Genomic DNA, 13,891 nt, shown 5'->3' on the forward strand with positions numbered 1-13,891 from the left:
GTGAAACAGGTGTAAACACTAGTAGCCTAAGTCCAAACATATGAAGGTAGAGTGACGGTATCAGAGTGATGGAGCTGTCTCTGAGAGCGGATGCTGGACGGCAGCAGGCTGAACAGCTTGTGGCTGATGGTCATGGTGATGGGGGTCTGGGTCAACCTGCACCGCGGGCAGTTGCTCCTCTATGGACGGCAGCTCCGTCCCAGTATATTGTGAGCATGTGTAGGACTGGTGAAGGACTGGTTTGGCCACTTTTGTGTTTTGTAGAAATAGTTTATGTTGAATGTTTAAACATTCCCAATTCCCAAAACACACACATTTCCCATAACCGTAAACTGTTTCCACACAATATTTATAAGTCACCGTGCCAGCTGACAGTCAGTCAAGTGCTGCTGGGAATTACTGCCTCATCGTATAAGCGTTGTAAAATAATAACAAAAGCGCGCGCGCGCGCACACACACACACACACACACACACACAGAATTTTTTATTTTATGTTTTTATTTTTTTATTATTGTTAGTAGCCTAGTAATACACATATGACCTGATATTTCCACATTATACCTCATATTGACTTTCACATTTTCGTTTTATTTAAATTGTGTGATGTTCAACTTGTGTACACTTTAAAAGATAAATTAGTGGTACACGCACGAGCCTGGCACGAGCGGTGTCGCCATGGCCCCAGCAGCAGTCACTGCTCAGTGTGCGCGGCGTTGCCCCTGGTGACGCGTCTCTATCGAGAGTAGGCCCCGCCCATGCATCTCACTCTCGGCCTGTGGTTGGCTGTTAGCAGCTACCCTGTGCCGTTGACTGGCTGGGCTAGCTGTATGTCGGTTAGCTGGGTATATTTAGCTGATTGCATTATCGGATGAGATTTAACCTGCGGTGCAACTATCTAGAGTGAAGGACACACGTATAGTTGATGGTGTTTTCATGCCGAGGAACTAAGCTAACATCTAGCAGCAGTTGGATCTTCTGTGTGAGGAGCACCGACAACAAGAGACACAACAGGTTCCGAGATGTCTTCAGACGAAGACAGGGCTAAGGAGATCCTCAAGGGCTTCAGACTGTATCCTTTCTGCTCCGACACGGTGCTCTGCACCCTGTCATCACTGACTATTACTAGCGTTAGCGTTAGCAGAGGAGTTAGCATGCTGTGACTGAGTGAGAAGCTACAGGCAGGTTAGCGTTAGCTGCGGTGGCTAGCTAGCTGCCACCAGTCCCGCCTCTCACTGTCCGCTACAGCCATGTCTGTCTTAATGTGAACATGGAACTAGCTACATCATTAAATGTTGTTGTAGTTAGGAACCAGTTGTTTTCATCTGAAACACGGCCTGCCAGCTAATACGGGTGGCCTCGGCTCTGGCTAACTGCTAGTGTTGCTAGACTTAAGTAGCTGTTAGCTGTATGATGCTACAACACGGTGACAGATGGGAGATGTCAAACCCAGGTGGGACCCTGTCTACAGACAAGGCAGTCCACTTCAGTGCTGCTCTGCTTAGCAGTCTTTTCAGTGTGTTTTAATGCAATAATAATAATAATAATAATAATACACTTATAATAGCACCTTCCATATTATAAAATGCAGCTGAAAGTGCTTTACTGAGAAACAAGTCAATAACGCAGGGATAACAAACAGGAGACAGCTCAACAATGCAATAATACAATCCCTTAATAAATGAAAATAGGATCATACTGGTAATAATAAAGCCAATTTGTTGATAGTGATAACAACACTTTTAAAAGCCATAAAACAAGTATAATACATATTAGAGAAACATCAAATGATAACAGTGATGTTCTTTCTGGCAGAATTTATCATCACAAAGCTGCTTCGCTAACGGTTTGATCATCCAGCAGGAGACAACCTGAGGGAGACCTATAATAATAATAATAATAAACGATAATAAGCAGTTAAAACCAGTGGAATCATTTACGCCACAATGTAATGATGCTAGTACTCCTGTGACGTGTTCTCTTTTCCTGGAGCCACATCTACTTTATATTACATGTTGGACATTTTTCCAGTGGTGTTGTTGAGATCTTAGTGTTTTTGTGTGTCACAGTGACTGACTGACTGACTGACTGACTGGCTGATGCAGAGAGTTCTAAATTCATCTGCAGACATGACTGAAGACAGTCACTTGTTTTAAGAGGACTTTGGAAAACAACTATGCTGTTAGTATTCTCCCCTTTTTAATGCTCTGTTTTACTCTTGTAGCACTTAATTTTAATTGTCTGGTTGTGTTTGACTTACAGTCATCTACAAAATACCTCAAGCAGGGGTCTTCAACGTTTTTTAAGCCAAGGACCCCTTAACTGAGAGACACGGAGCAGGGACCCCCTTCTACATATATTGTATAAAATGAAGTTGCATATTAAACTGGGCCTACAATAACGTGTGGGCAGCCTACAGCCTTTATACATATCTCTTTTTTTTGCATAGAATACTAAGCTATTAAAATAATAATTGTTGGCATGATTTTATAAATCATGTTTTAATGTAAAAACACGTGGCACAGTGGATCCTTAGGATGAACTGTATCTGTAGATGGCCTTAGTGCCTACTTTACCTATAGGCCAGTAAGCCTATCATCAATGTTTTTTTTTCACAAATAGGCTGATTTATATTTGCTAAAAATATGTTGGAATTATGTTAAGATAGATTAGTTTTTGAAAAGAACTTTCAAAAAATGAACAATAATTTGGAGGGGCCCCCCCCTGCACTAATTCTGAGGACCCCCTAGGGGCCCCGGACCACCTGTTGACCTAAAGCGTTCCAAACACCAGCTGCCTGCTCCACACCAGCTTCTCAACACAAAGTTCCAGAGAAAAGCTGAAGCAGCCACCTCTCACTCACTCAGTCGTCAATCAAGTCTTGTGCCTCTTCTCTGCAAAATAATATGACAAAATAATCATCTGAACCAAGCTTTCTGAACTGCCATGTGGACCAACACGTCCTGTCACTGGTGTTTATCGGATCCCGTCTCTACTTTATTGTGCTGTCAGTGCAGAATCCCAGGGTCCTCCTCAGTTGGGACAGCCCACATCTGCACGGTCCACATACTTTAATCATCTGTCCGTGTCCAACATGTACGAACGCAGACACATGTGCCGACAAACACTGGATGTGGTCCAGAACTGAACCAGGTGTGCGTGGCCCCTTTAAGCTGATCCACCTGAGCTGAACAGGAAGCAGGAGGATGTTACAGCTCATCTATTGATAGTATTAACCTCCTGTCATTATTTTACAGTCCTTGACAGACAGTCACAATAACAACAACGCAAAAAGTAGTCCGAAGAGCTTGAAGCGGGATGTTAAAGTTAGTTTGTTTGGGTCACAGTAAATGTGCCAGATAACATCGGCTGCTGTAAGCGCCCAGCTTGTAGAATATGTTTTTTTATGAAAGCAGACTGCAGCTTTGTGGAGGAGGTGGGGCAAACTGATGCTTCCCATATTACTGAAGACACCTTCGGATGTGACCACCTAGTACCGAATTAGCCTCAGTGTGTGTGTGTGTGTGTGTGTGTGTGTGTGTGTGTGGCCTCTTGCTGTAGCGGGGTAATGCCTAAATCCACGATTTAGTGACCAGGGATTTACTACCTTCTGTCCATGCTGGCTGATTAAAGCCAACACGGAGAGCTTGTGTTCCACACTGCTCCCATCACCATTTGTTGTCCAAATCCTTTTAAGAATATGAATAGTAATATGAATATTACCCGAACAGGCCGTCACCTTGGGAAGTTTTCTCACTTTGTTGGTTACAGAGGCTCACCTGCCGATTGGTAGTCTCACATATTCCAACCAAAAGGCTAACTGATTTTATTGTTATTCTGAGATAGTTAAAAAAAAAAAAAACAACAAGCGTTGCGTCTGTTTGAAAGTTATGCCCAAACTTTTCAGAAAGAAATGATCACGGCCAATAATAACATAATCAGCGCCGACCTTTTTCATTCGTTGTTGCAAAAGTGAACGGAATAGTGAACTTTCAAACCATTTCAAATGCGTATTTGCTGAGAGAAGGAATCCGAATGCAAGCGTTGAACTGTAGGATGCTTCTCTGACTTTGCCAGATCACTGAGGCAGCCTCAGTTATTGGGAGCAGATACTTCCCCTGGGCCAGCTCCATTGACCTGAGAGCCCTCAAACTGGATCATGATGATGATGATGAATGATGATGATCTGTAACAGTTGTTGTTGAACAGGCCAGAGCAGAGTGTTGGGCTACAGAGGTTGCAGAGGTTGGGGACAGTGGTGGCCTAGAGGTTGGGACCGGGATGTCGCCGGTCGCAGACAGGCAGGATAAATTCTGGGTGGGGAAAAGTGAGAGATTACCACCACTGAAGTGCCCATGAGTAAGGCCCTTAATCCCAACAGCTCCAGTGGAGTGGAGCTGCTCAGTAGCCAGCAGAACAGACTTTGGTTGTATTGCGCAGCTTCCAGGTATGAATGTGTAACTGTGTGAATGTGACAGGTCGTTGTTGCAAATGAGAAATTATTCTCAATTGACTTTAATAAAAAAAAAAAGAGGTGTTCAGAGCAGAGTGTTGGGCTGTAGAGGTGTTCAGAGTGTTCGGCTGCAGAGGATAAGATAGCTTACAAACTCATGCTATCTTAGTTGAGACAGTGGTACCCCAGGTCTCATTCAGTCAGTGTCCAACATAACCTCTTAACCTTTCCAAGCAGAGGAATGCTTCAACTTTGTGACTCCATAGATGACGGGAGACGTAGCAGCTGTATGATAAGACCTCACCCTGCCAAGGCCATAGAGGAAAGCAAACACATAACACATTGTGTCTGTGACGAGATATTTGGGCTCCCGCAATATCTTTGTTTACCTTAAAGGTTCAGCTCAACTTAATGCCCCCAGCATGAGTTTAAATACACCTTCAGGAAGACAGGAACTTCAGAGAGTTGGGACGGCAAGACACGATAACACATCGTGGTTAAACTGTACTGCCTGCCTAAATTCTCTCCCCAATTGAGTGTTCATGAACTGCTCCTGTGTAATTCATCGAGGTATCCCAAATCTTCTTCACATATGGGAAATGAGTTGTGCTGCTCCTGAGTCTTTCCGTAACAGCGGCCGTCCTCTCAACCATTAACACGTCTTTATAAATAAACAAAGACTAAACAGTGACAGCAGCTTCTCACTGGGGGCTCATTAGCCTGCCTGTGTGTGTGTGTGTGTGTGTGTGTGTGTGTGTGTGTGTGTGTGTGTGTGTGTGTGTGTGTGTGTGTGTGTGTGTGTGTGTGTGTGTGTGTGTGTGTGTGTGTGTGTGTGTGTGTTGTGTGTGTCTGGGGAAGGAGGCCATGGTACAAGCTCGTGTGATGTTGTTGGAAGAGCTGTGAGAGAGAATGGAGGAAAAGAAGACACACGTGATCCGATGTGAACAGTAAACGTGCGTTTTGATCTTTGCTCGGCCGCTGTCATCGTAAACCTGCTAAAGGAGGCTGCCGTTCTTTTGTTGGCAGTGACAGGGTTCAGAAATGAGAGGAGTGAAAGAGGATTGTTCTGGAAGGTGTGGAGGATGATGAGTTTCATGTGGGAGTTTGGATTTAGTTAGACTTGAGAGGATTACAGAAACCTTTCAACTCAGCACACTTTACTGTAAAGCCAGGGGAAGAGGTGGGGGAGGGTGGAGGCGAGACAGCAACAACAGTGGTCTACTGTAAGCATGTATACATGCATACACAGCCTGGCTGTTGGGTCATGCTGGGTCATGACCAAAGCAGAATAAAGGCTTATTTTTGACTTGTTAGGCTATTCCTTAATATTTCAGTTGAGGGTGGACCCTCACATTTCCTCCTGAACTGTAGGACACATTGACAGTGTATCAAATCTCCTCCACACTGAGTTAAAGGCATACTATGTAACTTTCCCTCTTCGGTCCCCCTACAGGTTGTCTCATTGGAACTACAGCTCGCACGGCTGTAGTTCCGATAAAGGCAGCTGCACACCGGGCCGATAATCGGCCGTTGGACAGTCTGGCGAGGTCGGTGACTTGAGTCTGTTCGGTGTGTTCCGTACCGTCATCAGCCGTCAGAGCCGTCGGCCTTCATTTTGGCCGATTTGACTTGTTGAATCGGCCAATGGGCAGTCGGACACAATGACCAATCTGATTGGTGGAGTGCTAGCCCTTGACCAGCAAATCAGTGCTTCTTCCACAAGAAGCAGGCCGAGAGCTGACAACGCCAGTATCTTCTTATTACTAGCCATGGTATTTTCTTCCGTTCAGCGAGTAATGACAACGATCCTTCGTGACTACTATCAACGCTCTCTGATGAAAACAATGACTGACGACAGCGTGCTCTGTGTTTATTAGGTCTAGAGAGATGTTCTGTCATTTCCGGTTTTCATTTTTTTGGGCGACAATACAGATTCGCGCCGCCTGCTGTTATGGAGACGTATTACGTCTTGCGCAAGTGTACGCTCAAGTCGGCGTCGCTTCGGTGTATTCCGAGGCCCTTTTTTGACCTCGGGGAGCCGACAGATCAGTCCGACTGCCTTTTCTGAAGACGGTCGGCCATCGGGTTGGTGTGTCAGAGCCTTTAGGAGTTGTGTGTTTGGAGGCAGTTGGGATGGAGGGCTTCACAGATGGTGTGGAGTCCAGTACGTGTGTGTGCGTGACACTAAGTAGTATCTGAGTGTGACAGGGTGCTGAGTGGAGGATGTTCAGGAACAAAGGGCGGCGTGTCCGTCAGTCTGATATATTCACAGCTCAAGTGTGCCACCAACACTTCCTCTGCAGAGGGAAGCAGCAGCACCCTGAGCAGCTGACCAGTCCAGTAGCCGACGTTTGAATAAATAGAGCAGAATGCACACTTCTTGTCAATAACGTAATTTATCTTTGACGTTAACAAGCACAGGCTTTGCCTTCAGTCATCAAATATCACCCCCACCTCCATCATACTGAGATTAGTGGTGCTTGTTGGGAGCATTTCAACTTTGGGCCTGGGTTAAACATCCATTTAGTCACTGACGACCAGCCCACTTCCTGTTGGGCCTCGGGGGTGGGGGGGCAGTGAGTGTCCTGCCGGCTCTGCCACTGACAGCTGTATTGTGTGGACAGTCAGGACCAGCTGACCCGCCGACAGACACACCTCCACACGGCTGTCTTTAGCTGACCTGGAAGCTTCTCTTTCACCTTTCATCCTCACTCAGTTTGGACCAACAATGCTTTCTAAACTAAAGCATGATATTATAAATATATATTACTTCAATCAAATCCATGACTCAGCACTAGGGTTGGGCATCGTTTGGATTTTAATAATTCTGATTCCGATTCTTCCTTTCGATTCCGATTCTTTGAGTGGTGGAGTTGAAACGGGTCACATGCTTATTTCACAAATAAGAGGAAAGTTTTACTGGGTGTAAAACAAAGCCAGACTAGAGCGCCGCTTACTGTGCTCCAACGCTGCAACACAACAAGCGCCTGGCTGCTACGGAAACCAAAACTTGTGCATGTTAAATTTGGAACCGATGATCGGATTTGAAACCAAATCCTCCAAATGATTCCAATAAAGAAACAATTCCGATGGAATCGTAATTTTTTGAACGATTCCAAGTAGGAAACGGTTCTCGATGCCCAATCCATGACTCAGCACTGTCCTCGTTAGCTGTTTGTAGATCAGTAGTTTGTATACTGGTACATATTATACGTCAATGTATATCATAGCTGGACTAAATAAAGCTGCACAGCCACATGTCGGGCTATAACTAAACTGAAACTATATTGCCTATACTATATTCTTTGACTGAAGGCCAAGCACTGCGCTTGTTTACTTCTAACATAACTGACCTTATTGATAAGAAGAGTCAGCTGGTAGTAGGGCTGTAGTCAAGACCACCTTTGTCGAGTCCAAGACAAGGCCAAGTTCAGGACTAATTGAGACAAAGTCAAGACCGAGTCCAAAGAGGTTCAAGTCCAAGACAAGACAGAGTCCAAAAAAAAATGTTATGATGCCTCTACAGGTGTCTTACGAAGTTTGACGTTGTCCCACAGATTTCCGAAATTGTTGCTTTGCAGAATTTGCAGTCTGTCCTGTGTTTCTTTTTAAGCGCAGTGCTGAGAAATTCCTGGTGATTTCTATAACCAAATTTGATTATGGCAGAATTGGTGGACATCTTCGTTTGTTACAGTGTGTGTGTGTGTGTGTGTGTGTGTGTGTGTGTGTGTGTGTGTGAATCAATGAAAATGAATGGCAATAACATTAGCAGGGCACGCAGATGCAGGGCGTGTGAAGATAATCTAGTGTGTGATTGGTTATCAGGTGGCCAGTGTTTCACATAAAACATAATAAAGACACCTGGACTCGGTCGAGACCGCAAGCCATATTTGGCAAGACCAGTGGCAGAGACCGACACAAGTCCAAGTCCAAATACCAGCAACTCCGAGACAAGTCCGAGACCATAGAAAAACCATCTCGAGTCCAGACTCAAGTCCAAGACCGGACTCGAGTACTACAGCCCTGGCTGGTAATGACTACCAACGTGCACACACCTCCCTAACTGGGAACAGCTGGCAGATCCTCACTGACCTGCTGTCAGCTGGTAGTGGCAGACTCGATATCTTTATAGGAGAAATCACAGCAACTTTCCAGATTAAATATGCTGTTAACTCTTTTCGAGTGATGGGTACTGTGGGTGGATTACACGAGCGCGTTGTTCCCCCAAATATTCATGATGTTGCTGGTTGTTGTCACTCAACATGTTCCTGACAGAAACTGGATGAATCTTCGAGATGCAGAGACGGGCAAAGTGCTGTGGCAGGGAACTGAGGACCTATCTGTGCCAGGAGTCGAACATGAAGGTACATCACACACACACACACACACACACACACACACACACACACACACACACACACACACAGGGCTTCTTGTTCAGTGGCGTGAGCACCATTTTTTAACCAACTAAAACAACCCAAACTAATACAGCGTGAATGTTATTCACAGTATACTGCACAGCCTAATGAGCAACGTGAATGTAGTAGACTGAAAATAGGTAAGGTTACACACGGTTCATCACTCCTTTCAGTTCCATTTGCAACTTAGATGAAGTCCAGGGGATCAGATCAGACCGCTTTTCAGACCAGCTTACCCCAGTTCTTACAATCATTAGAAAGAGTTATTCCCACCATCCATCATTCTGACTGTAGCTCTGAAGAAACAGGATTCAAATGTGTCACACACAGAAACAGGATGTTGTGAGTGGCTTCAGGCTGTGCATAAAGATTAGTGTGAAAATAAGAACAAGATAATATACTATATATAGTGCTCAGCATAAGTGAATACACCCATGCTTGGAAAGTACCCCATGCCAATCTCTAGGTATGATGAAGGGTATGTGATGATGTGGGTCTATTTTAATTCCAATGGCCAAGGGAACTTTATCAGGATGCATAGTATCCTGGATCCATGAAATAACTGGCTTTTAAAAATAAAAATCTGCCTTCCTCTATGGGAATTTAACATAGGGGTGTACTGACTTATGCCCCCTGTATTTTAAGGAAGAACATTTATTTATTTACGATACATTATTCATTCACAAAGAAAATTGGTGTCCTTAAAGATTGGATTGTTCTTATTTTTTTTAATTAAGGCATTAAGATCAATTTCCAAGATGATTTTTTTTATTCCTCTTTTTAGTCAACTTTAGCATTCACTGAGCACATGCTGAGCACTATATATATATATATATATATATATACACACACACACACACACACACATATATATATATATATATATATATATATATATATATATATGTGTGTGTGTGTGTGTGTGTGTGTGTGTGTGTGTGTGTGTGTGTGTGTGTGTGTGAAATGTACAGGCCCCTGTTTGAAGGCAGGTTATATAATAAAAAGGACAATCTGCCACAAGGCTGAGGATATACTGAGGTCATTTTGAGTGCATATTAGTGGTTTAGATAGTCGGGTTCAATTGTGTGGAGTTGATTATAAAGCTGTGTAATGAGCCCTACTGTAGCTAAGTCTGAACATAACTACAAGCTTTATTAGACTCTGCGTACATCAAAAGATGACATGCTAAAAGGAGAGACATGAACAGAATATAGAGTTCTGTTAAAAGCTCTGATATCTCACCAATCAGATCATGTTCCCATCACCTTTTCACAACTGCTTCAATGTGTGATTAATGCTGTGTTTTTGATATTGTAGTGTGTTGTTTTCTATGATCATTTGAGCTCCTGTAGTATCTTGAAACCGCTCTATAAATCAACTATAGTATTACTATCACCAGGGTATAGATTAACAGAAGAATCCTGATGTGCAGCACAATGGTTCCCGGTTGGCTACAGGAAGATAATTAACAAGTGTAATTCTGTTTAAAAATACTCTGACATGAGTTGTTGGTGTTTATTTAAATGCAGCTAATGCAGGCAGTCTAATGAAGCCAACAGAGCTCCTACAAACACAATGTTTACATCTCAAAGCTCTGGTTGCTATTGGTCACGTTTGGAATCCAAAGCTCTTCTCTCAGTTAATTCCAGTCTGTCTTTCTCTGCAGCTCGCGTCCCAAAGAAGATCCTGAAGTGTAAAGCCGTGTCCAGAGAACTGAACTTTTCCTCCTCAGAGAAACTGGAGAAGTTCAGACTGGAGCAGAAGGTTTTCTTCAAGGGACAGTGTCTAGAAGGTAATCTGTGTGTTGTGTGTTGAACCTACGTAGGAGAGTCTGAAGGCGCTGACACACCAACCTGATAATCGGCCGTCGGACAGTCTGGTGAGGTCAGTGACTCGAGTCTGTTCGCTGTGTTCCGTGCCGTCGTCCGTCGGGGGGGCCGTCAGCCTTCATTTTGGCCGATTTCACATGTTGAATCGGAGGGCGGGCAGTCGGACTCAGTGACCAATCTGATTGGTGGAGTGCTAGCCCGGAAATAACGAGCGGGATGAGCCTGACGAACGCCTCTCAATTGGGCCTCTTTGTTGATCTGAAATGAAGACAGATTCAGCAACCGTATGGCCTATTTCTCGCTCAAAATGTTTTCAGAAACACGTTTCAGTGAACTATTTTCGTAAAATACGAGATCGTAAGCCGAACGAGCAGCCATTATTGTTGACTGGAGAAGCCAGACCCACGTGACGCGTTCGTCATTTCCGGTTTTCATTTTTTTTGGGCGACAATACAGATTAGTGCCGCCCTGCAGTTATGGAGACGTATTACGTCTCACGCACGCGCAGAACGTACGCTCAAGTCGGCGTCGCTCCGGTGTGTTCCGAGGCACTTTTTTGGACCTCGGGGAACCGACTGATCAGTCCGACTGCCTTTTCTGCCGACGGTCGGCCGTCAGGTTGGTGTGTCAGGGCCTTGAGGGGAGGAGGGCAGGACTGGCCAGTGAGAGGACAGGACCTGGCCTGGGGGAAGAGAACAGGGCCTTCCAGACCTGAGATTAAAAAGATAAAGAGACGTGGCTGACTCACATTAAAAGCTAAAGATAAGATAATTAGTGTTGCATGAGCCCTTGGGGGTCTCAAAATGTTTAAACATTTAACAAACTGTAAAGACTCTCATTTAGTTCCTCTGTCTTCAGGAGGTCAGGCCAACAGGTCTGAGATGGTTCACTTCTTTAGGTGTGCTGAAATGATTGTTAAATGTTTCCATATCTGAGAAACTAGCTACAACGTGAGAGACTTTGAGGAAATAAAGGAAAGATGCAGTTAAAGGAAACCTCAACCTCTACACTTAAGCCAGTCAATCCAGGATTTCGCGGCCTTTTTTTGAGATTGTTACGGCCCAAAATGCCTGATTTTGCTGCACTTTTTTTGTATAGTTCTTTAAAAATAAAAAGGAAACTCTGAGTTTTCCTAGTAACCTTACCAAAAAGGCTCAGGATGCTGCAAATGTTGGTATAATATGAAAATGGCTGGTGGATTTAAGACAAAAAATAATAATTTATTGAATGAATGAATCAATCAGTGAAAAAACGTTACAGCGTACATTGATGTTAAAATGTATACAGGTTGGCAGGGCGGTCTGAAATGTTTTGCACGGTATTTCGCTGTACGTTTTGTTGGTAAATGTGAGATGTTCGAGTCTCGTCTTCATATCGGAAACCAGCTCTCTCTCACTCCTGCTTGGTCAGTGGCACTCAGAGTCAAATTATACTGACGTAAAGTCTGGCACGTGGGACTGCTGGGATTGGTTGAAGGATTGGTTGAAGTCGCTGGAAACTCCGGTTATTGGTCAAATTTGCGGAAAAGTTGCGGTGATTGGTCAAAATTGCGAGTCGCACCAAAGTCACGGTGATTGGTTGAATTCGCGTGAATTGGCGACATCGCGAAATCCTGGAGGGACTGTTAAGCTTATCACTGTAAAACTCCCGTTTGAACTTCTGTCATTACTCTATATTTTGCACCTTTCATCCCTTTCTCAGTTTTCCAACTATTCCTACTGCTTCATAGCCTGGTTGACACCAGACCCTTCTCAGTTGTAACTGAGAGTGGGTCTGGGCAAGCTTCATTCGCAGCCCATTTCCAAAGGGGCGTCACCAACGGACGCCGCTCAAATGCCTCTGGGCGCAATTGGATAGTCCTTCAACCAATCAGACCAACGATCCGGGTGACATAGCAGCGACAGCGGCATCAACGGGTTGCTGGTTGCTGCGCTTCAGGTGGCCGTCATGTTGAATGTAAACAAGAAGCTGCTCGCCGTCGCCACGCTATCGTCATCGTGCAAAGCCCACCTCAACGGTTGTGATTGGTGCCTCGATTTGGAAAAATTGGAAATGGGCTTGAATGGGCTCTTGGCCAGACGGACTTGCAGAGCAAATCTTAAATTTGCCGAAAGTTTGTCAGGGTTTTCCCAGGCTAACAGCTTCACCTTCTTCTAACACATTCCAGCCAGCACTCCAGTGTAGCATCAGCCTTTCAGCGTCCAGCATTCACACCGCAGTTCCTTCAGAAATTGCATTCTCTAGTTCTAAAGTGTTAACCATTTTTCTTTAGAAGGCCATATTTCTCAAACTGCCTCCTTATGAATGTTCTCTGCTGACTCCTGAAACTATCTGTAGCTATCATACGAACAGAGGTATCATTCCTCCAACACCCACTGTCTTTGGTGAAAGTGCTTTTAAAGGTTTTGCCCCTCATCTTGGTGTGAGCTACAGAGTCGTATTAAAGCTGAATGTTTTATAAGCACAGAGGACTATAAAAAGAGGATTAAGGACTATCCATTGTTTGTTGGATGTCATTTGTTTTAAGTCTGGTACTGGTTTCTGTTGTGTGAAACTTTTAATGAATCTCATGTCTTCTCTAATGAGAATGTGACACGGATACAGTGACTTACAAAAGTGTTAATTTCCTTGACTGGGTTACAGGTGCATAGTATTAGAGCTGTAATCGGGCCTTAAAAGTTAGGCCCGACAAGGCCCGAGCCCGACAGAATTCGGCCCGAGCCCGACAAGTACATTTTGATTGACAGCTTTTTAAAAGCCCAAACCCGTTTACAGCCCGACTGTACAAAAGGCCGTCTATCAGCAGTGATTAGAGTGTTAGATTAGAATGTCGGAGAATAGCGCGGACATGCGCTTCTCACCGCAAGTGGGCACACGCACCACTCGGCGGAAAAGGGAGAGAAAGAAAAAATAGACTGAGCCGCACGCACACAGCGTCATTTATAAATTTTTTTTACATAACTTATTCATGACTAACGTAGGCTATAGGCCACTTGGAAGTTGGAACAAAGAAATAAAATCAGTCCTCTGTTTCACCTCCTCAGCATCCATTTTCGCACTTATCGAAACGCATCACCTGACCACTCATTTACCACGCAACCCAGAGCGCGAGCCCGGCCCGAGCCCGTCGAGTCCTGTCGGGTCCCGTCGGGTTTGGGCAAATATCTTCAGCTCTACATAGTATTGGCGAGAG

At 44.5% G+C, this 13,891-nt stretch overlaps 2 protein-coding genes across 2 annotated transcripts in view; both read left to right on the forward strand.

Moving 5' to 3' along the window:
• Window positions 1-10,198, forward strand: part of lrrc40 (leucine rich repeat containing 40) — a 29,275-nt gene extending 19,077 nt beyond the window's left edge. The window contains exon 17 of the mRNA XM_031311798.2: window positions 10,187-10,198. The gene's annotated coding sequence lies outside the window, so the exon portion shown is untranslated. The remainder of the gene's footprint in view (window positions 1-10,186) is intronic.
• The window catches only part of pde6d (phosphodiesterase 6D, cGMP-specific, rod, delta), an 18,734-nt gene continuing 5,640 nt past the window's right edge, over window positions 798-13,891 (forward strand). The window contains exons 1-3 of the mRNA XM_031311827.2: window positions 798-1,070; window positions 8,727-8,815; window positions 10,536-10,661. Coding sequence (XP_031167687.1) covers window positions 1,021-1,070; window positions 8,727-8,815; window positions 10,536-10,661 — 265 coding nt within the window. The 5' untranslated portion in view covers window positions 798-1,020. The remainder of the gene's footprint in view (window positions 1,071-8,726; window positions 8,816-10,535; window positions 10,662-13,891) is intronic.

This window comes from Sander lucioperca, chromosome 11, assembly GCF_008315115.2.
Source record: "Sander lucioperca isolate FBNREF2018 chromosome 11, SLUC_FBN_1.2, whole genome shotgun sequence".
In the NCBI taxonomy this organism is placed as follows: domain Eukaryota; kingdom Metazoa; phylum Chordata; class Actinopteri; order Perciformes; family Percidae; genus Sander; species Sander lucioperca.